This window comes from Scyliorhinus torazame, chromosome 3, assembly GCF_047496885.1.
Source record: "Scyliorhinus torazame isolate Kashiwa2021f chromosome 3, sScyTor2.1, whole genome shotgun sequence".
Taxonomy (NCBI): Eukaryota; Metazoa; Chordata; class Chondrichthyes; order Carcharhiniformes; family Scyliorhinidae; genus Scyliorhinus; species Scyliorhinus torazame.
Window position 1 is genome coordinate 261075411 of NC_092709.1, and position 22403 is coordinate 261097813.

General features: G+C 47.2%; 1 protein-coding gene across 3 annotated transcripts in view; it reads left to right on the forward strand.

Annotated features, from left to right (window-relative positions):
- Positions 1-22403, forward strand: part of LOC140409077 (probable E3 ubiquitin-protein ligase HERC1) — a 701933-nt gene that overhangs the window by 53999 nt on the left and 625531 nt on the right. For all 3 annotated transcript variants that reach the window (XM_072497165.1, XM_072497164.1, XM_072497166.1), the window contains exons 4-5: positions 3716-3895; positions 22030-22341. In XM_072497165.1, the coding sequence (XP_072353266.1) occupies positions 3716-3895; positions 22030-22341 (492 nt within the window). The remainder of the gene's footprint in view (positions 1-3715; positions 3896-22029; positions 22342-22403) is intronic.

The following is a 22403-nucleotide window of genomic DNA, read 5'->3' on the forward strand; positions in this document are numbered from 1 at the left end:
ATTTCTATTTAATAAACTGACAATATTAACCCTAAATTGCATGTTAATTGTAAAAAATATTTGTTCAGTGTTGTTTTATCATTTTAATGTGTCCATATTTCTGTGTTTTTTAACATTTTACTATAGTCCATATAATGGTTACAGCATAGGAGATCATTTGGTCTGTTGTGTTCATGGTCAGCACTCCCAAGAGCAACACCACATCAACATTGCTATCAAAGAGCACTTGCTTCGCAATAATCCAATCATTGACGCTCCGTTTGGGTTCTGCCAGGGTCACTCAGCTCCTGACCCCATTACAGCCTTGGTTCAACCATGGACAAAAGAGCTGAATTCCAGAGGTGCAGTGAGATGTGCGGCACGTGACACAGTAGTTTGCACTGCTACCTCACGGCTCTGGGGAGTCAGGATCGAATCCGAGCTCTGTGACTGCGTGGGGTACCTCTGGGTGCTCCGGTTTCCTCCCACAGTCCAGAAAAATGTGCAGATTATGTAGATTGGTCATGCCAAATTGTAAAACCAAAGTCAATGGGAATTGAGGGCAAATTCCTCCACTGGTTGAAGTCATACTTGGCACAAATGAAGATGGTTGTGGTGGCTGAAGGTCAATCATCTCAACTCACCAGGAGTTCCTCAGGGATGTGTCCTAGGCCCAACCATCTTCACCTGTTTCATCAATGACCTTCTTTCCATCGTTAGGTCAGATGTGGGGATGTTCGCTGTTACATAGAACATAGAACTGTACAGCACTGTGCAATCAACGAAGGGCCTGTACTATGTTCATCATTCACGACTCCTCAGATACTGAAGGGATCAATGTCCAAATGCAGCAAGACCTGGACAATATCCAGCTTGGGCTGACAAATGGCAATTAATATTCTTTCCAAACAAGTGCCAGACAATGGCCACCTCCAACAAGAGAGAATCTAATCATTCCATTACCATCGTTGATCCCCCACTATCAACACGCTGGAGGTTACCATTGACTAGAAACTGAACTGACTGGCTATATAAATACGGCGGCTACAAGAGCAGGTCAGAGATTCGGAATCCTGTGGCGTGTAACTCATCTCCTGACTTTCCAAAGCCTGTCCGCCATTTTCAAGGCCCAAGTCCGGAGTGTAATGGAATAATCTACCGTGCCTGGTTGTTCCAACAACTTGAGAAGCTTAACACCATCCAGGACATGGCAGCTTACTTTATTGGCACCCTATCCACCATCCTCAACATCCATTCCCACCAGCACTGACACAGAGTGGCCGTAGTGGGAGTAGTATGTACCATCTACAGGATTCACTTCAGCCATCTACAGGATTCACTTCAGCCATCTACAGGATTCACTTCATGAATTCCCCAAGGCTCCTTCGACAGCAGCTTCCAAACCTGTGATCTCTACCACCTAGAAGGACGAGGGTAACAGATACATATGAATGGTCACCATCTGCACGTTCCCTCAAAACCATGGATCACCCTGACTTGCCATTCCTTTCTTGTTGCTGGATCAAAATCCTGGAGCTCCCTTCTAACAGCACTGTGGGTGTGGTACCTACACCACGTGGACTACAGTGGTTGAAAAAGTGGGCTCACCACCATGTTCCCAATGGTAATTATGAGGGGCTTTGATAGAGTGGATGGGCAGGCATTCTTTCCCAGGGTGGAGAGGTCAGTTGCCAGGGGGCATAGGTTTATGGCCGATGGGGCAAACTTTAGAGGAAATGTGCGAGGCAGTTTGTTTACGCAGTGGGTGGTGAGTGCCTGGAATGCGTTGCCACGGGCGGTTGTGGAAGCAGATACATTAACGGCGTTCAAAAGACATCTTGACAAACACATGGATAGGATGGGTATGGAATGATACGGCACAAGGAAGGGCTGAGGATTTTGGCAAAGGTTGGTGTCATGACCAGTACAGGCTTGGAAGGCTGAAGGGCTGTAATCTTCTGATTCTCCTTTGATACAGGAGTGGTCTGAGAGGACTGCAGAATTGCAAATGTTATATCTTTGTTCAAAGAAGGGTGTCAGATAAGCCCAACAACTGCAGTCCAACCAGTTTACCCTCCTGGTGGGAAAGCTTTTTAGAAATGATAATGTGAGACTAAATGAACAGTCACTTGAACAAATATGATTTAACTAAGGAAAGCCAGCATGAATTTGTTGAGGACAAATTGTGTTTTAACAAACGTGTTTGAGTGTTTTGATGAGGTAACAGAGAAGGTTGAAAAGGGCTCACGTGATTGTTGTGGCCTTCATGGGTTTCCACAAAATGTTTGATAAAGTGCCGTATCACAGGCTTGTCAGCAAATTTGAAGCCCAGAGAATAAAAAGGAGAGGGAACAGAGAGTAATGGTGAATGGTTGTTTGTTTGCACTGGAGGAAGATCTGTGGTGGGATTTCCAGCGGTTAATGTTAGAGCCATTGCTCTTCTTAATCTCTATTAAATACCCAGAATTTCATGGACGGCTCATTTCAAAATTTGCTAATGACACAAAACTTGGAAGTATGGTGAACCGTGAGGAGGATGGTGATAACCTGAAAGAGGACATTGATAGGTTGGTGGACTGGGCAGACAAGTGGTAGTTAATACAAAGAAATGTGAAGTGATTAATTTTTATAGGAAGAATGAGGAGAGGCAATATAAATAAAGGGTACAATTTCTAAAGGGGGAATAGGAGTCACAGGATCTGTGGAGGTGTTGTACGTGCAGAAATAATTTAAGGTGGTGGGTCAGTTGAGAATGCTGTTAAAGCATATGGCATCCTGGGCTTTATAAATACAGATATTGAGTACAAAAGCAAGTAAGTTATAAAGAACCTGTATGGAACCCTCATTTGGCCTCAACTGGGGTTTGGGGCCAATATAAGGAACCACACTTTCGAATGGAGAGGAAGAGATGGTGCAGGAAAGATTCATGAGAAGCATTCCAGAGATGATAAACCTCAGCAAATTGATAGATTGGACAATCTGGGGGTGTTCTCCTTGGAGAAGAGAAGATCAAGAGGAGATTTGATTGAGGCTTTCAAAATCAATCTGGATCTGGGCAGAGTAAATCGGGAGAAACTGTTCCCATTGGTAGAAGGGTGGAGAACCAGAGGACACTGATTCAATGTGATTGGTCTAAGAAGCAGTGGTGGCAAGAGGAAAATCCTTTTTTCCATAACATGTAGTTAGGATTGCGAATGCACTGCCTGAGAGAATTTGGTGGTTGCAGATTCAATAGAGGCCTTCAAAAGAGAATTGGATAATTATCTGACGCAAAGAGATTTGTAGGTCCATGGGGAAAAGGCAGAATTGAGGAACTGGGTGAGTTGCTCCACAAGGGAACAGAGACAGACACAACAAGCTAAATGGCTTCCTTCCATGCTGTGTAACCATTCTACAATTCTGTGACTGCAAATACAATTCTATAGCTGACCACACATACCCAGTGGCAAGTGCTAGAGTGCGGAGCTGGATGTCAGGTGAGGACAGGCTCGGAAACGGGAAGTGTGCTTCATGTTCAATGCGTAATGAAACTTGGAAAAGATACTAGAGGGTTGTTTGTGATACTAGAAACATGGGAGAAAATGTAAAGGGAAGAATTAATAAAATCTAATTGTGTAATACAGGATTCTTTCTAGTGCCAAGTAAAAATGTTACACTAATGCAGATACCTTGTTATATGTATTTTATCCTTGATTAGATGCTCTTTTATTCTAATCCGTGCATTTCCTGTCTACAGATTTGCAGGTTAGCCTTAGACTGCCTATGCAGCACCAGTTCTCAGAACTCTCAAAATCGAGACAGTGAAACAAGTGCAGTGTATGTTTGGGGGAGTAACAGTAGTCATCAGTTGGCAGAAGGAACACTGGAAAAAATTTTACAACCCAAATTAGCACATGGATTTGCTAATTCACAGACGGTAAGCGAGGGAAGAATTAGTAATTCATTTGTTGACAAATAAGTTATTCACTGCTGTAGCAGCTTTGTTTGTTAGATCTGATTTATAAAGCTGTTACATATTTAACCAATAGAGTTGTGTAATTTGAATTTTGCATTGTTGACACAAGTAATGAGTTTGATCATTTGCAGGATAGCTTTTCATAAGACCGTAAGATATAGGAGCAGAATTAGGCCATTCAGTCCATTGAATCTGCTCCACCATTCAATCGTGGCTGATATGCTTCTCATCCCTGTTCTCCTGCCTTCTCCCTGCAACCCCTGATAATTAAGTACCTATCTATTGTCTTTTTAAAAAATTTTTCAAAAAATATTTTTTTATTCTCCATTTTCACATTTTCCTTCAAAATTTACACCCCACCCACAAACAGCAAATGGCAACAAATACAAAATCAATCCCCTTAACAACACCGACGATCCCATCCTCCCACCACCCCAAACAACGGCCATCCAACCTCTGAAAGAGTACCGTACATGATACCCAAGAGTTGTACACCCCCCCCCCCCCCCCCCCCTCCCCCAAGTCTCCCAACTCATCCCGTCCACTGCCTCTTGTAAAACACCTCCCCCCAACCTCGGTTCCTTCCCCCCCCAACTTTCCACCCCGGCTAGACCACTCGGACCCTGTTCTGCCAGGCTCTGATGGCCGCAGCCCCTCCCCCTACCTCACTCCCGTTCACTGGCCGGCTTAAACCGGCCAGTGTGGAGGCCCCCGCCTGGGTCCCTTTCCCCCTTGCCCGGCCCTAGGAACGCCCAGAAATCCCCTTTTAGCACACAAACCCCGCATATCCACTTACACCCCAAAGAGCCCTCATTTCGAGTGAAAGTCCCATCACTTCCCATGTCCAAATATATACAACATTGGCTCCATTAGCCCATACACCCGCACGCCGTGAAACAAAAAAGAAGAAAATACAGTCATAAGGTTACATCGGCACACGGCCATTTCTCACATTGAAGGAGACCTTCTCCTTCACACTGTACCTACAGAAGCACAGAGTCACTACCCTTGGCGGCTCCCTCGCCTTTGGTACAGGCCTCCACGACCGATGAGCCCGATCCAGTTCATATTGGCAGGGATCTTCCCCCTCCCTCAATAGTTTTGCCACCATCATGGCAAAATACTCAATCGGCTTCGGTACTTCAACTCCTTCGGGCAGCCCCACAATCCTCAAATTCTGTCGCCTGGATCTGTTTTCCAGGTCTTCCATTTTTCCTCGCAGATCCTTGTTAATGTCCATCACCTTCCGCATCTCCTTCCCCATCGAGGCAAGTTGATCACCGTGCTGCAATAACGTCTCCTCCACTTCCTTCAGCACCTCCCCTTGCTCTCGCACCTCCGCCACTGCGCTCGCCACCGCCGTCATCACCGGGGAAATCGCCTCCTCCACCAGCGCACTCAAAACCTCCCTCATCTCCTTCCTCATTGTCTCCATGTATTTGGCCTCCACAGCCTTCTGCGGCAATGAGTTCCACAGATTCACCACTCTCTGGCTGAAGCAATTCCCCCTCGTCTTAGTTTTAAAGGATCGCCCCTTCAGTCTCAGGCTGTGGCTTCAAGTTCTGGTTTGTTCCACTGATGGAAACACCCTCTCCATGTTCACTATCTAGGCCTCTCAGTATTCTATCAGTTTCAATGAGATCACCCCTCACCCTTCAAAACTCTATTGAGTACAGACCCAGAGTCCTCAACCACTTCTCATATGTCAAGCCCTTCATTCCCAGGATCATTCTTGTGAACCTCCTCTGGACCCCCTCCAAGGCCAGCGCATCCTTCCTTAGATACGGGGCCCAAAACTGCTCACAATATTCCAAATGTTGTCTGGCCAGAGCCGTACACAGCCTCAGCAGTAAAACCCTGCTCTTGTATTCTAGCCCTTGAAATGATTGCCAACATTGCATTTGTCTTCCTAACTGCCAACTGAACCTGCATGTTAACTGTAAGAGAATCCTGAACTAGGACTCTTAAGTCCCTTTGTGTTTCAGATTTCCAAAGCCTTTTCCCATTTAGAAAATAGTTTATGCCTCTATTCTTCCTACTAAATTTCGTAATGTCACATTTTTCCACATTGTATTCTAACAGATTTGTCAGGCACAACCTCCTCTTGACGAAGCAGTTCAGATCAGCCCTATTTTATCATGTACTTACAAGTACTCTGCAATCGCATCCTTAATAATGTGCTCTAAAATCATACCAACGACCGAAGTCAGGTTAACTGGCCTATAGGTTCCTGTCTTCTGTCTCCGTCCCATCATATACAGTGGTGTTACATTAGGTGGCACTCTTGGCCTAAGTTTTCTTTATCAATCCCTTTTAGTATATAACCTCCATCAGATCCCCTCACATCCTTCTAAATTCCAACGAGTATAAACCCAAACTGTTTAACTCTCCTCATACATCAACTCTTTCATCCCCGGAATCAATCTGGTGAACCTCCTCTGAATTGCCTCCAATGCCAGCACATCCTTCCTCAAATAAGGAGAACAAAACTGGACACAATACTCCAGATGTGGTCTCACCAACATCCTATACAATTGAAGCAGCACTTCTCTACTTCTGGCTTTTTGCAATAAGCGTTAACAAAGAGGTGGTGTGGCACCTGTGCCATGTCCGTGCAGACTTTTTAAAATTAATTTCCAATTGAGGGGCAACTTAGCGAGGTCAATCCACCTATGCTGCACATCTTTGGGTTTTGGGGGTGAGACCCATGCAGACACGGGGAGAATGTGCAAACTCCTCACGGACAGTGACCCGGGGCCGGGATCGAATCCGGGTCTTCTGCACTGTGAGGCAGCAGTGCTAACCACTGCGCCACCATGCTGCCCCCGTCCTCGCAAACTTGGCATCACATAAGGAGGAGGATACCTGCTCTCTGTGGCCGTCAAGGTCACCGCAGCCCAAAACTTTACGCCTCAGGATCAATCCAGAGCTCAAGCGGGGATCTCTGTGGTACTCGCAGGCCACAGCCCACAAGTGCATCCGGCAGGTCACGGTGCCCTGTTTCCCCGGGAGGAAAACTATATTAACTTTGACGTGGACCAAGCCCAATAAGATGTTCGTCAGCAGGATTCTCCGCCATTGCTGGGATGCCCCAGATCCAAGGGCAGATAGACCGCACGCATGTCACTTTGCGCGCACCAGGCCAGTTTTGAGTGCCCTACATTACCAGAAGGGGTTCTACTCCCTGAACATACAGCTTGTGTGTGTCCACCACATGCAGATCATGCTTGTGTGTGTCCACCACATGCAGATCATGCATATGTGCACGCTTCCCAAGATTGTGCACGACGGTTACATCCTGGGGCAGTCGGACGTACCTGGCCTCTTCGAGGATGACCGCAGGATGGCCAGTGGCTCTTGGTGGATAAGGGATACCTGCTGAGGACCTGGCCAATGATGCCAGTACAGAGGCTGGAAACCAAAGCGGAGTCCCAATGCAAAGGGGCCCATGAAGCCACCCAAACTGCCATTGGGTGGTGCATCAGATTGCTCCAAATGCGGTACTGATGCCTCGACCGCACCGGCGGTGCCCTGCAGTACACAGCCGAAGTGTCGCACACTTCGTGGTGGTCTGCTGTGCTCTCCACAAGCCGGCACAGCAGCGGGGCGATGTTCGGGAGGTAGAGGATGAGGAACAACTCCGAGGAGGAGGAGGACCAGCAGGGTATGATCCCGGGGATGAACCGGGGAATCAGCCAGAGGCTACAGGACAGGCGGCAGCGGCGATGGTCTGGCAAGCCAGGAGGGTCAGGGAGGCCCTCATACATGCCCGCTTCACATAAGACGTGGCCTGGTCCATCATCGCTGCTTCCCCCACCCCCACATTTCCCACCTTCGCCATGTATGTGTTACATCACTCCAGGATGTTGGGACTGTGTCGGCAATGTCAGCGGGTCACTGTCGAGGGCAGGGGGGTGATGATAACCTGCAGAGATCTGAGCGCCAGCGCTCCTCAATCTATGCCATAGACTGACCCCTCTCTGTCTGCTGAGTGCTCGCTCACACCCATCACCTGTACGCGGTATGCCAGGTGAGAGATGGGAGGGGCATGTCTGGAGAGATGGGCCAAAGGTTTGGAGGTTGGTCCACATTGTGGAAGAAAGTGACAGAGCTATCATACTGGTTGTGGTGAAGGGTATTTAATGTTTCACGGGTGTCGAACAATGCCCCACTGACCCTTCCACCCACTCACCCGTTACCTCTAACCCCCCCCCCCCCCCCCCCCCCCCCCCCGCCCCACCCCTTCGATGCCCCTGGCAGGCATCCTCTGGAGGCTCTGGGGCCGAGGGGCCTCGCCGCACTTGGCGGCACAGGCAAAGCCGTGCCGCCCTGTCCCGTGTGTTGACGGCAAGAGTTTAGATATTCTATTTATGTACTGAGAGAAGCTTTTGGTATCAGTGTTTATGTTTTCTGCTAGTTTCCTTTCATAGTTTATCTTGGCTCTTTTGATTTTATTTTTAATAGCCGTTTGCTGAACCTAAAAGTTCTCCCAATCCTTACCACTAACGTTTGTAGTATGGTATGCCCAAGATTTTGCCTTTACGTCTTCTTTGACTTCCTTGTTTAGCCATGGAATGTTTTTCTCCCTTTTACAATTCCTCTTCCTCTCAGGAATACACTTTAATTGAGAGGTATTTAATACCTCCCTCAACATCCGCCATTGTTTCTCAATTATTTGTGCCCAGTCTACTTGGGTGACCTCTTTCCTCAGGCCTGTATAATTACCTCTGCCCTGTTCTAATTACCTATGCCCAATGCTGAAACTCGAGTATGGCGCTCTGTCTTCACTCGCTCAATCTGAATTTGAAAGGAAAGGAGATCTGAATGAAATGTATAAAATTCTAACCGGTCTGGACAGAGTAGATGCAGGTAGGATGTTTTCCGTGGATGGGGAACCTAGGACCAGGGTTCACAGTCTCAGGATATGGGGTTAGACCATTTCGGGGCTGGTTTAGCACAGTGGGCTAAACAGCTGGCCTGTGATGCAGAACAGTGCCAGCAGCATGGGTTCAATTCCTGTACCGGCCTCCCCGAACAGGTGCTGGAATGTGGCGACTAGGGGCTTTTCACAGTAACTTCATTGAAGCCTACTTGTGACAAGAGATTATTATTATTATATTATTTAGGACTGAGATGAAGAAACATTTATTCACACAAAGGGTAGTGAACCTGTGCAATTCTCTATCACAGAATGCTTTTGCGGCCATGTCACTAAATATATTCAAGAAAGAGATGGATAATTTTAGATTTTATTGGCATCCAAGGGGTAAGGGGAGAAAGCGGGAATATAGCACTGAGATAGAGGATCAGCCATCATATTGAATGGCAGGGCAGGCTCGATGAGCCGAATGGCCTGCTCCTCCCAGTTTCTATGTTTCTGTACTTAACTCTATATCTTGCCGTTCAATTAGCTTTTTTAATTGCATCATCACAATTCTTGCACATTGGGAGTTAAACTGTACCTATCCCTTTTTAATTATAAACAAAATATAGGAAAGGCTGGAAAAACTCAGCAGATCTGGCAGTATCTGTGGAGAGAAAAACTGTTAACATTTCGAGCCTGTTTCTCCCTTTCTAATTATTTCTGTTTTCATTCAATTTTCTACATCACGTTTCAATTTTCTTTATTAAAATTAGTTTTGATGTTTATTTTGATAGTTCCTGTTTGCAGATTTACAGCTAATCTTGATATTTGAATAAGATGTATTTAGATCTTCGATCATTTGATTTCCATTCAGCTTTTTTCACAGGCTGTAGGTGATATTTCTTACTTTTCCTATCAAAGTGTATCCAATTGCATATATCGCTTTTTAACTTGCCTGTGCTAAACCAGCCCCTACAAAAAAGGTTAACTTGAGTTCATAGAATAAACATTGTTTTTCTTTAAAAAATACTTTTCCATTTCTGCTGCACCACACCTGTAGAGTGGGCCGTGTGCTCCCCATATCACAATCTATTAAAAGTTTTGGGTCAGGTGAACTCCATGATGCACTTTTTACAAAATATATATATATATTTATTCACATTTTTCAACAAAGTCTGAAACTTTTCTCATATTTCCTTGTACTTATGCTGCGTACTTCCTCATTATTTGCTGCCCCCCCCCCCCTCCCCCACACACTAATCTGTCACTACTTTAATAGTTGCTTGTTTATATGCCCAAATCATTGATGTGAATTGAGAATAACATCACTGACCTTGTGGAACACCATTTCTACCTTCCTCCATTCTGAATAACTACCCTTATCTCTACACTCTGCTTTCTAATTTTTTAAGTAGTTATTTGTCTCCTCATTCCGCATACCCCAACATTTTTTATAAACCTACTCTGTGATATCGTATCCAATCATATTAATATAAGCATCATAATGAAGATCATAAAATCTTAAGAAAAATAAAATAAAAACCTTAAGTCAACTAATTAATCCACGAGAGGGGCAAATTTCTCTGGGCTTACTAACAATTATTTCTTCATTACTTAACTCTTGGATTACATGTTACCATCTCCATAGAGACTGATTTTTAAACAGAAATTTGAACTTCCAATTAATAGCTGAATGGATGACATAGAAACATAGAAGATAGGAGCAGGAGGAGGCCTTTTGAGCCTGCTCCGCCATTCATCACGATCATGGCTGATCATCCAACTCAATAGCCTAATCCTGCTTTCTCCCCATAGCCTTTGATCCCATTCTCTCCAAGTGCTATATCCAGCTGCCTCTTGAATATATTCAAGGTTTTAGCATCAACTACTTCCTGTGGTAATGAATTCCACAGGCTTCACCACTCTCTCCTTATCTCTGTCCGAAATGGTTTACCCTGAATCCTCAGACTCTGACCCCTAGTTCCGGACCCACCCACCATCGGGAACATCTTCCCTGCATCTACTCTATCTAGTCCTGTTAGAATTATACAAGTCTTGTCCCATGAGAGTACCTTTAAGAAATGGGTGTTTATAAATGTGTGTACACATAAATATCTGTAGTGGGGGTACCTTTAAGAAATGTGTGTTTATTACGGCAGTGATGTCAGAGAGGGTGGAGCTGGGCTGTCTGTCCGCTTTTTACTTTCGCTTTAGGCTTTTTTGCTGCAGGGTGGGTTTGGTTTCATTTTAGTTTTGGAGAAGCTGATGTGTATGAATCTCTGCAAGCTTATGAGTGTCCATTTGCTGATTTCAAAGTGGTAACTGCTCTCAATAGTGAATTTAAACCTGATCTTTGTGTTAAAAGGGTCTTTTGTCTTCTGAATATTTGGGAATTTATTAAGGATTACTTCGTGTTGTATTCATTGGGGGTTGTATTTGAATTAATGGTTGCTCAGATGTTCACTATGTTTTAAAAGATAAAAAGAGTAAAAGATATCGCTTATTGTCACAAGTTACTGTGAAAAGCCCCTAGTCGCCACATTCCGGCGCCTGTTCGGGAGGCTGGTAGGGGAATTGAACCGCGCTGCTAGCCTGCCTTGGTCTGCTTTCAAAGCCAGCGATTTAGCCCTGTGCTAAACCAGCCCCTACAAAAAAGGTTAACTTGAGTTCATAGAATAAACATTGTTTTTCTTTAAAAAATACTTTTCCATTTCTGCTGCACCACACCTGTAGAGTGGGCCGTGTGCTCCCCATATCACAATCTATTAAAAGTTTTGGGTCAGGTGAACTCCATGATGCACTTTTTACAAAATATATATATATATTTATTCACATTTTTCAACAAATTTTCAACCCCCCCCCCAACAAAGAGAAAGAAACAAGAACCCAACAATCAGAAATTATACATTGGATTTCCCCCATATACAATTAACCCCCATTTAACATTTAAAAGCCCAAATAGGGAAAAATTAGGAACGGTTGCCACCGCCTGGAGAACCCTTGCACAGACCCTTGCAAGGCAAACTTTATCCTCTCCAGCTTGATGAACCCTGCCATGTCATTGATCCAAGCTTCCACACTAGGGGGCTTCGCATCTTTCCATCGTAGCAAAATCCTCCGCCGGGCTACCAGGGACGCAAAGGCCAGAATACCGGCCTCTTTCGCCTCCTGCACTCCCGGCTCGTCCGATACCCCAAATAATGCTAATCCCCAGCTCGGCTTCACCCGGGCATTCACCACCTTGGACATAGTCCTCGCAAAACCCATCCAGCGCCGGGCACGACCAGAACACATGGATGTGGTTTGCCGGGCTCCCCGAGCACCTCCCACATCTGTCCTCCACCCCAAAGAACCTACTCAACCTCGCCCCTGCCATATGCGCTCTGTGAGTAACTTTGAACTGTATTAGGCTGAGCCTGGCGCAAGAGGAGAAAGAATTAACCCTACTTACTCAGGGCATCAGTCCACAGACCCTCATCTTTCTCCTCCTCAAGCTCCCCCTCCCACTTGCCCTTTAACTCCTCCACCGAGGCCTCCTCCTCTTCCTTCAGCTCCTGGTAAATCGCGGAAACCTTGCCTTCTCCAACGCATACACCCGAAATCACCCTGTCCTGAATCCCACGTGCCGGAAGCAGCGGGAATTCCCTCACCTGCCGCCTCACAAACGCCCTCACTTGCATGTACCTGAAAGCCCAAACCTTTCCTCCAGCGCCCCTAGGCTCGCAAACGTCCCATCGATGAACAGGCCCCCCATTCTTCTAATCCCTGCCCGATGCCAGCTACGAAATCCCCTATCCATCCTTCCCGGGACAAACCGATGGTTCTCCCGAATCGGGGACCAAACCGAGGCTCCCACGTCACCCCTGTGTTGCCTCCACTGCCCCCAGATCTTCAACGTCGCTGCCACCACCGGACTCATGGTGTACCTTGTCGGCGAGAGTGGCAACGGTGGCGTCACCAGAGCCCTCAGGCTCGTGCCCACACAAGACGCCATCTCTAGCCTCTTCCACGCCGCCCCCTCTCCCTCCATTACCCACTTACGGATCATCGCCACATTGGCTGCCCAATAATAGCCACACAAATTTGGGCGCCAGCCCCCCCCCCCCATCCCTGCTACGCTCCCGAAACACACACTTCACCCTCGGGGTCTTATTCGCCCACACAAATCCCATGATGCTCCTGCTTACCCGTTTGAAAAAGGCCTTGGGGATCATAATGGGAAGGCACTGGAACACGAAGAGAAACCTCGGGAGGACCGTCATTTTGACCGACTGCACCCTACCCACTAGTGAGAGTGGCAGCATATCCCATCTTTTAAAATCCTCCTCCATCTGCTCCACCAACCGCATCAAATTGAGCTTGTGCAGGGCCCCCCAACTCCTGGCTACTTGGATCCCTAGGTACCGAAAGCTCCTTTCCGCCCTCTTCAGCGGTAGCTCGTCTATCCCCTTCCCTGGTCTCCTGAATGCACCACAAAGAGCTCACTCAAAGAGCTTATACCCCGAAAAGTCCCCAAACTCCCTAAGGATCCGCATGACCTCCGCCATCCCCTCCACTGGATCTGCCACATACAACAACAGTTCGTCGGCATACAATGACACCCGGTGTTCCTCTACCCCGCCCGGACCAGTCCCCTCCATTTCCTGGACTCCCTCAGTGCCATGGCCAGCGGCTCAATTGCCAGTGCAAACAACAAGGGGGATAAGGGGCATCCCTGCCTCGTCCCCCGGTACAGCCGAAAGTACTCCGACCTCCGCTGGTTCGTAGCCACACTCGCCACTGGGGCTCTATATAGCAGCCTGACCCAACTGATGAACCCAAACCTCCGCAGCACTTCCCAAAGATACTCCCACTCCACCCGATCAAAGGCCTTCTCCGCGTCCATAGCTGCCACTACCTCTGCTTCCCCCTCAACTGAGGGCATCATAATCACATTCAGGAGCCTCCGCACATTTGTATTTAGCTGCCTACCCTTCACAAATCCCGTCTTGTTTTCATGAATCAACCCCGGGACACAGTCCTCAATTCTCGTAGCCAGCACCCTCGCCAGCAACTTAGGTCAACATTGAGGACTGAGATCGGTCTATACGACCCACATTGCAATGGATCCTTGTCCCGCTTCAAAATCAAAGAAATCAGCGCCCTGGCCATTGTCGGGGGCAAGGTCCCCCCTCCCTCGCCTTATTAAAAGTCCTCACTAGCAACGGGCCCAGCCGGTCCACGTATTTCCTGTAGAATTCAACGGGGAACCCATCCGGCCTCGGGGCCTTCCGCGTGGGCATGCTCCCCAATCCTTTAACCAGCTCCTCCAGCCCAATCTGAGCCCCCAAACAAGGCACCTCCTCCTCCTCCACCCTCGGAAACCTCAGCTGATCTAGGAATCGTCGAATCCCCTCCTCCCCCGTTGGGGGCTCAGACCTGTACAGATCCCCATAGAAGTCCCTGAATACCTTGTTTATTCTCACTGCACTCCGCACCGTATTCCCCCCTCTATCCTTAACTCCACCAATCTCCCTCGCTGCCTCCCTCTTACGAAGCTGATGTGCCAGCATCCGACTCGCCTTCTCCCCATACTCGTACGTCGCCCCCTGCGCTTTCCTCCACTGTGCCTCTGCTTTCCCTGTGGTCAACAGGTCGAATTCCATCTGGAGGTTCCGTCGCTCCCTAAGTAGCCCCTCCTGGGGGGGCCTCTGCATACCTCCTGTCCACCTTTAAAATCTCCCCCACCAACCTCTCCCTCTCCCTCCCCCTCCCCTCTCTCTTCTCCCTGTGGGCCCTAATGGAGATTAGCTCTCCCCTGACCACCGCCTTCAACGCCTCCCAGATTACCCCCATCTGCACCTCCCCGTTGACGTTGGCCTCCAAATATCTTTCAATACACCCCCGCACCTGCCTGCGCACCCCCTCATCCGCCAACAGTCCCACATCAAGGCGCCACAGTGGGCGCTGGTCCCTCTTCTCTCCCCCCCCCCCCCCCCCCCCCCCCCTCCCCCGGTCCCTCTTCTCTCCTCCCCCCCCCCCCCCCCCCCCCAACCTCCAGCTCCACCCAATGCGGGGCGTGGTCCGAGATGGCTTTGGCCGAATATTCCGTTCCTTCCACTTTCGGGATTAGCGCCCTACTCAAAATGAAAAAATCTATCCGGGAGTAGGCTCTGTGGATGTGGGAAAAGAAGGAAAATTCCCTGGCCAGCGGCCTGGCAAACCTCCATGGATCTACTCTCCCCCCACCCCCCCATCTGGTCCATAAACCCCCTGAGCACCTTGGCCGCAGCCGGCCTCTTACCCGTCCTGGACCTAGAACGGTCCAGTGCTGGGTCCAGCACCGTGTTGAAGTCTCACCCATTATCAAGCTTCCTACCTCCAGATCCGGAATCCGACCCAGCATGCGTTTCATAAATCCGGCATCATCCCAATTCGGGGCATATACATTCACCAGTACCACCCGCACCCCCTGCAACCTATCACATATCGACCTCCATTATCCACTACAATATTCAGTGCCTCGAACGATTACCCGCTTCCCCACCAGTATTGCAACCCCTCTGTTCTTCGCATCCAGCCCTGAATGAAAGACCTGCCCTACCCATCCCTTTCTCAGCCTAACCTGATCTGCCACCTTCAAATGTGTCTCCTGGAGCATAACCACGTCTGCCTTCAATCCCTTTAAGTATGCGAACACCCGGGCCCTCTTGACTGGCATGTTCAGGCCCCTCGCATTCCAAGTTATCAGCCGGATCGGGGGGGGCTACTCCCCCCCCCCCCCCCCCCCCCCCCCCGACTCCTGCTGACCCAGGCCTCTCCCGCCATTCCATCGACCCCCCCCCAGTGTGAGAATCCCCCCACTCCTTGGCAATCAGTGTGTGCTGCTCTCCAGCACCGCCCTTTACCCCCACCGGCCCCACTCCCATCCTTCCCTAACGCGGGAAAAGGCCTGCGCTTTCCTGAGCTGGCCCCGCCCCCTCTGACGCAGCTCCTTTTTGCAGCCTTACCCCAACTACCCATCCCCGGGCCTCCACACCCCCTCTTCCTCCGTGGGGCCCTGCCCCTCCAACACCGACGCCCACACTCTCCCACAGCCCCCACATCAAATCTATTCACCCATGTCCACCCAGCACTCAAACAAAAAGAACATTTTGCTGCACCAGGATCACTTTTTTAACCACTCCACTCCTGGTCCAATCCATATAATGTCAGGGGGGACCTTGCTGTCACCTTCCCACACTGGAAGCCGTTGAACAATTGCCGTTGGGGCCTCTCTGAAGAGCCCACAAGTCCTTTCCCGGCGGAGCTGCCGAACGTGCGACCTACCTAGGCATAGCCGCAACCGGAAGTCGAACTCCATGATACACTTTGGGGTTCTCCAAAACCTGGCCCATAACAGTCTCTATGAGGTCCTCCCTCATTCTTCTGAACTCCAACGAGAACAATCCCAACCTAGTCAACATCTCCTCATATGACAGTTCTGCCATCCCTGGAATCTGTTGGTAAACCTTCGCTGCACTCCCTCGAGAGCAAGAACATCCATCCTCAGAGAAGGAGATCAAAACTTCACACAATACTCCAGATGTGGCCTCATCAAGGCCCTGTACAATTGCAGCAACACATCCCTGCTTCTGTACTCAAAGCCTCTCGCAATGAAGGCCAACATACCATTAGCCTTCTTTACCGCCTGCTGCACCTGTATGCTGGCCTTCAGCGAATGATGCACAAGGACACCTCTCCTCTCCCAATTTACAACCATTCAGGTAGTAATCTGCCTTCCTGTTTTTGCTTCCAAAGTGAATAACCTCACACTTATCCAAATTATACTGCATCTGCCATTGATTTGCCCACTCACCCAACCTGTCCAGATCATGCTGTAGGATCCCTGCATCCTTGTCACAATTCACCCTCCCACCTAACTTGGTATTATCTGCAAACTTTGAGATGTTGCATTTTGTTCCCTCGTCCAAATCATTAATATATACTGTGAATAGCTGGGGTCCCAGCACCGATCCCTGTGGCACCCCACTAGTTACTGTGCCAATTTGAAAAGGACCCATTAATCCCTATTTGTTTCCTCTCTGCCAAACTGACACAACAAGATTTCATATTTAAAGATTTTCACAGTAACAAAGACAAAAATACTCGTGTCTTTATGGGCACAGCTTGTTTCAAACCACAAAAGAAAATATTCCCCTCTCTGTTTTAATCCGAGTGAAAACACACACTACATATGTACTTTAAACTGCCTTTTAAGTAGGTATTCCGTTCTCCCAGTACCAATCCAAGGTGATTTTTTCCTTCATAGAAACATAGAAAATAGGTGCAAGACTAGGCCATTCGGCCCTTTGAGCCTGCACCACCATTCAATATTATCATGGCTGATCATGCAAATTCAGTATCCCACTCCCGCTTTCTCTCCAGACCTCTTGATCCCTTTAGCCGCAAGGGCCACATCCAGCTCACTCTTGAATATATCCAATGAACCGGCCTCAACAACTTTCTGTGGTAGAGAATTCCACAAGTTCACACTCTCTGAGAGAAGAAGTTCTTCCTCATCTCAGTCCTGAATGGCTTACCCCTTATTCTTAGGCTGTGGTCCCTAGTTCTGGACATTCGGACATTCGGACATTCCCAACATGTGGAACATTCTTTCCGCATCTAGCCTGTCCAGTCCCATCAGGATTTTATATGTTTCCATGAGGTCCCCTCTCATTCTTCTAAACTCCAGTGAGTACAAGCCCAGTCGATCCAGTCCTTCTTCACATGTCAATCCTCCATCCCGGGAATTAGTCTGGTGAACCTTCGCTGGACACCCTCAATAGTAAGAATGTCCTTCCTCAAACTAGGGAACCAAAACTGCACACACAACTCAAGATGTGGCCTCACCAAGGCCCTGTATAACTGCAGCAAGACATCCCATCTCCTATACTCAAATATATAATAATAATCTTTATTGTCACAAGTAGGCTTACATTAAAACTGCAATGAAGTTACTGTGAAATCTTCTCGCTATGAAGGCCAGCCTGCCATTAGTTTTCCTCAGCCTGCTGTACCTGCATGCCAACCTTCAGCGACTGTTCCATCATGACATCCAGGTCTCGTTGCACTTCCCCTTTTCCTAAACTGCCACCATTCAGATAATAATCTGCCTTCCTGTTTTTGCCACCAGTGGATAACCTCACAAAAATACACATTATATTGCATTTGCCAAATATCTGCCCACTCAACCAGCCTGTCTAAGTCACCCTGCAGCCTCATTGCATCCTCCTCATATCACACACTGCCACCCAGCTTCGTGTCTCATGCAAATTTGGAGATATTGCATGCAATTTCTTCGTCCAAATCATTAATGTATATTGTGAACAGCTGGGGTCCCAGCACTGAACCCTGCGGTACCCCATTAGGGGTAATAGATATAGGACAGAGGTCAGAGGTAGGTTCTTTACGCAAAGAGTAGTGAGGCCGTGGAATGCCCTACCTGCTACAGTAGTGAACTCGCCAACATTGAGGGCATTTAAAAGTTTATTGGATAAACATATGGATGATAATGGCATAGTGTAGGTTAGATGGCTTTTGTTTCGGTGCAACATCGTGGGCCGAAGGGCCTGTACTGCGCTGTATTGTTCTATGTTCTATGTTCTATTAGTCTCTGCCTGCCACTCTGAAAATGCCCGTTTAGTCCCACTCTCTGCTTCCTGTCTGCCAACCAGTTCTTTATCACGTCAATACATTACCCCCAATACCATGAGCTTTAATTTTGATCACTAATCTCTTGTGTGGGACCTTGTCAAAAGCATTTTGAAAGTCCAGATAGACAACATCCACTGGTTTGCCTTTGTCCACTCTTCTGGTCACATTCTCAAAAAATTTCAGAAGATTTGTCGAGCATGATTTCCCTTTAGTGAATCCATGCTGCCTTGGACCAATCCTGTCCCCACTTTACAAATGCTCAATTATTTCATTCTTAATAATTGACTCCAGCTTTTTCCCACCATCGATGTCCAGGTAATCAGTCTATAATTCCCTGTTTTCTCTCCCTTTTTAAAAAGTGGGGTGACATTAGCTACCCTCCGATCCATTGGAACTCTTCCAGAGTCTGTCGAATGCTGGAAAATGATCACCAATGCGTCTACTATTTCTGTGGCCACTTCCTTAAGTACTCTGGGACTTATTGGGTTTTAATCCCATCAATTTCCCCAATACAATTTCCTGATTAATAAGGATTTCCTTCAGTTCCTCCTTCATGCTAGACCCTGTCCCCTAGTATTTCCATAAAGTTATTTGTGTCCTCCTTAGTGAAGACAGATCCAAAGTATTTGTTCAATGGTCTGCCATCTCTTTGTTGCCCTTATGAATTCACCTGATTTTAACTGTAAGGGACATTTGTCTTCACCAAATCTTTTTCTCTTCACATATCGATAGAGGTTTTTGCAATCAGTTTTTTATGTTTTCTGCAAGCTTTCTCTCGTATTCTATTTTCCCCTCCTGAATTAAACTATTTGTCCTCCTCTGAATTTTAAATTTCTCCCAGTCCTCAGGCTTGCTGCTTTTGTTGGCCAATTTATATGCCTCCTCTTTGCCTTTAACACTCTCCCTGATTTCCCTTATTAGCCACAGGTTGAGCCACCTTCCCCGTCTCACTTTTGCATCAGGCAGGGATGTAAAGTTGTTAAAGTTCATCCATGTGTTCTTTAAATGTCTGCCATTGCCTATCCACCATCAACCCCTTAGGTATCCTTTGCCAAGGGGCAGCATGGTGGCGCAGTGGTTAGCACTGCTGTCTCATGGCGCCGAGGTCCCAGGTTCGATCCCGGCTTTGGGTCACTGTCCATGTGGAATTTGCACATTCTCCCCCTGTTTGCGTGAGTTTCGCCCCCACAACCCAAAGATATGCAGGGTCGGTGGATTGGCCACGCTAAATTGTCCCTTAATTGGAAAAAATAATTGGGTACTCTAAATTTATATATTTTTTAAAAAAGTATTCTTTGCCAGCTTATCCTAGCCCATGCACGTCTTATGCCATCAGAGTTAGCTTTCTTTAAGTCCAAGACCCTAGTCTCAGACTTAACTGCATCACTCTACATCTTAATGAAGAATTCTGCCATATCATGGTTACTCTTCCCAAAAGGATCTTGCACCACAATGTTGCTAATTAATCCTCTCTCATTGCACAATACCCATACTAGCATGGCCTGCTCTCTAGTTGGTTCCTCGACATATTGGTTGGAAAAAACCACCCCTTATACATTCCAGGAAATCCTCCTCCATCGCATTGCTACCAGTTTGATTAGCTCAATCAATATGCAGATTGAAGTCACCCATAATAACTGCTGGATGCTGACTGCACGCATCTCTAATTTCCTGTTTGATGCAATCCCCAACCTCGCAACTACTGTTTGGTGGTCTGTACACAACTCCCAATAACGTTTTTGCCCTTTGGTGTTCCGCAGCTCCACCCATACAGATTCCACATTGTCCAGGCTAATGTCCTTCCTTACTATTGTGTTAATCTCCTCTTTAACCAGCAACTCTACCTCACCTCCCTTTCCTTTCCTTCCAACTTTCCTGAATATTGAATACCCCTGGATGTTGAGTTCCCATCATTGATCACCCTGGAGCCAGGTCTCCGTAATTCCAATAACATCATATCTGTTAATGATTGCCAGCGCAGTTAATTCATCAACCTTATTACAACTGCTTGGCGCATTGAGACACAGAGCCTTCAGGCTTGTTTTTGGACATTTTTTGCCCTTTTAGCATTATGATGTAATGTGACCCTTTTTGATTTCTGTCTTTGGTTTCTCTGCTTTCCACTTTTCCCTTTACTGCCTTTTGTTTCTGTCCCCCCCCCCCCCCCCCCTTATTTCCCTCTGACATCTTGCATCGTTCCCATCCCCCTGCCATATTAGTTTAAATCCTCCCCAACAGCACTAGCAAACACTCCCCCTCGGAAATTGATTTCGGTTCTGCCCAAGTGCACATTGTCCGATTTGTACTGGTCCACCTCCCCCAGAACTGTTTCCAATGTCCAAGGAATTTGGATCCCTCCCGCTTACACCATCATTCACCTTAGCTATCCTGCGATTCCTACTCTGACTAGCACGTGGCACTGGTAGCGAGCTACTTTTTGAGGTCCTGCTTTTTAGTTTAACTCCTAACTCCCTTAATTCGGCTTGTATGACCTCGTACCATTTTATACCTATATCGTTTGTGCCTATTTGCAGCATGACAGCTGACCATTCACCCTCCCCCTCCAGAATGCCCTGCAGCCGCTCCAAGACATCCTTGACCTTTGCGTCAGGGAGGTAACACACCACCCTGGAGTCTCATTTGCGGCCACAGAAACGCCTATCTATTCCCCTTACAATTGAATCCCTATCACTATAGCTCTGCCACTTTTTTTCCTGCCCTCCTGTGCAGCAGAGCCAGCCATGGTGCCATGAACCTGGCTGCTGCCACCTTCTTCTGGTGAGCCATCTCCCCCAACACTATCCAAAATGTTTTGGAGGGAGATGACCGCAGGGAACTCCTGCACTGCCTTCCGACTCTTCCTCTGTCTGGTGGTCACCTATTCCCTATCTTCCTCAATAATTTTTATTTGCGGTGTGACCAACTTACTGAACTTACTATCCTCGATTTCCTCAGCATCGTGGATGCTCCGAAGTGTATCTCCCTGCAGCTCCAGAGCTGTCATGCGGTCTGATAGGAGCTGCAGTTGGACACACTTTCTGCACGTGAGGGAGTCAGGGACACCGGAAGGGCCCCTGAATTCCCATATCGCACAGGAGGAGCGAGGTTTACTTCTGTTCATTTCCTTTCTCAGCCTGGGAACTTTTAATGTCAAAACTGTCTATCACAGTGAATTTTTATCCCAGAGATTCTTACACAAGTACTGGCTTGTCAAATCTTTGAGCCTCTTTTAATTCCTCGTGAATTTGTCTTTTCAATCTGCAACACCGGAAAGTGGTTTTGTTGAATGCTATCTTAATGGAAGTACCGAGGGAAAATAATGAACCAATTTTGTTTCAGTGGAGAAAAGAGGGGTACAAAAGAAAATAAAACAAAGTAATTTCTGAAAGATTTATATGATGCGGTTTGCTGCATGTAATTTCTGATCCTTCTGGAGTCGAGATTCAATAAATTTCAAGAAACCTTTTTTCAGAATTGTTACCTGTTCATATATAATAATATTATGAAGTGCTCTCTGAAATGTAGAAAACTCCCTTTTGATAATTTTTTTTTTCAGATCGAGGCTGGACAGTACTGTACATTTGCAATTACAGAAGATGGATCTGTAAAGGCTTGTGGAAAAGGTAGCTATGGCAGACTTGGACTGGGTGACTCTAACAACCAATCAGCTCCAAAAAAGCTCACATTTGAACCTCATCGCAACATCCGTAAAATGTCATCCTCAAAGGGTTCAGATGGACACACGCTAGCAGTAACTACTGAAGGAGACGTATTCAGCTGGGGAGATGGCGATTATGGGAAGCTCGGACATGGAAATAGTGCAACACAGAAATATCCGAAGCTGATCCAAGGACCATTATTAGGAAAGGTACAGGCTTAAAATAAAACTAAAATTATTTCTATTGTTACATATTTCTGCATTTGGCATAA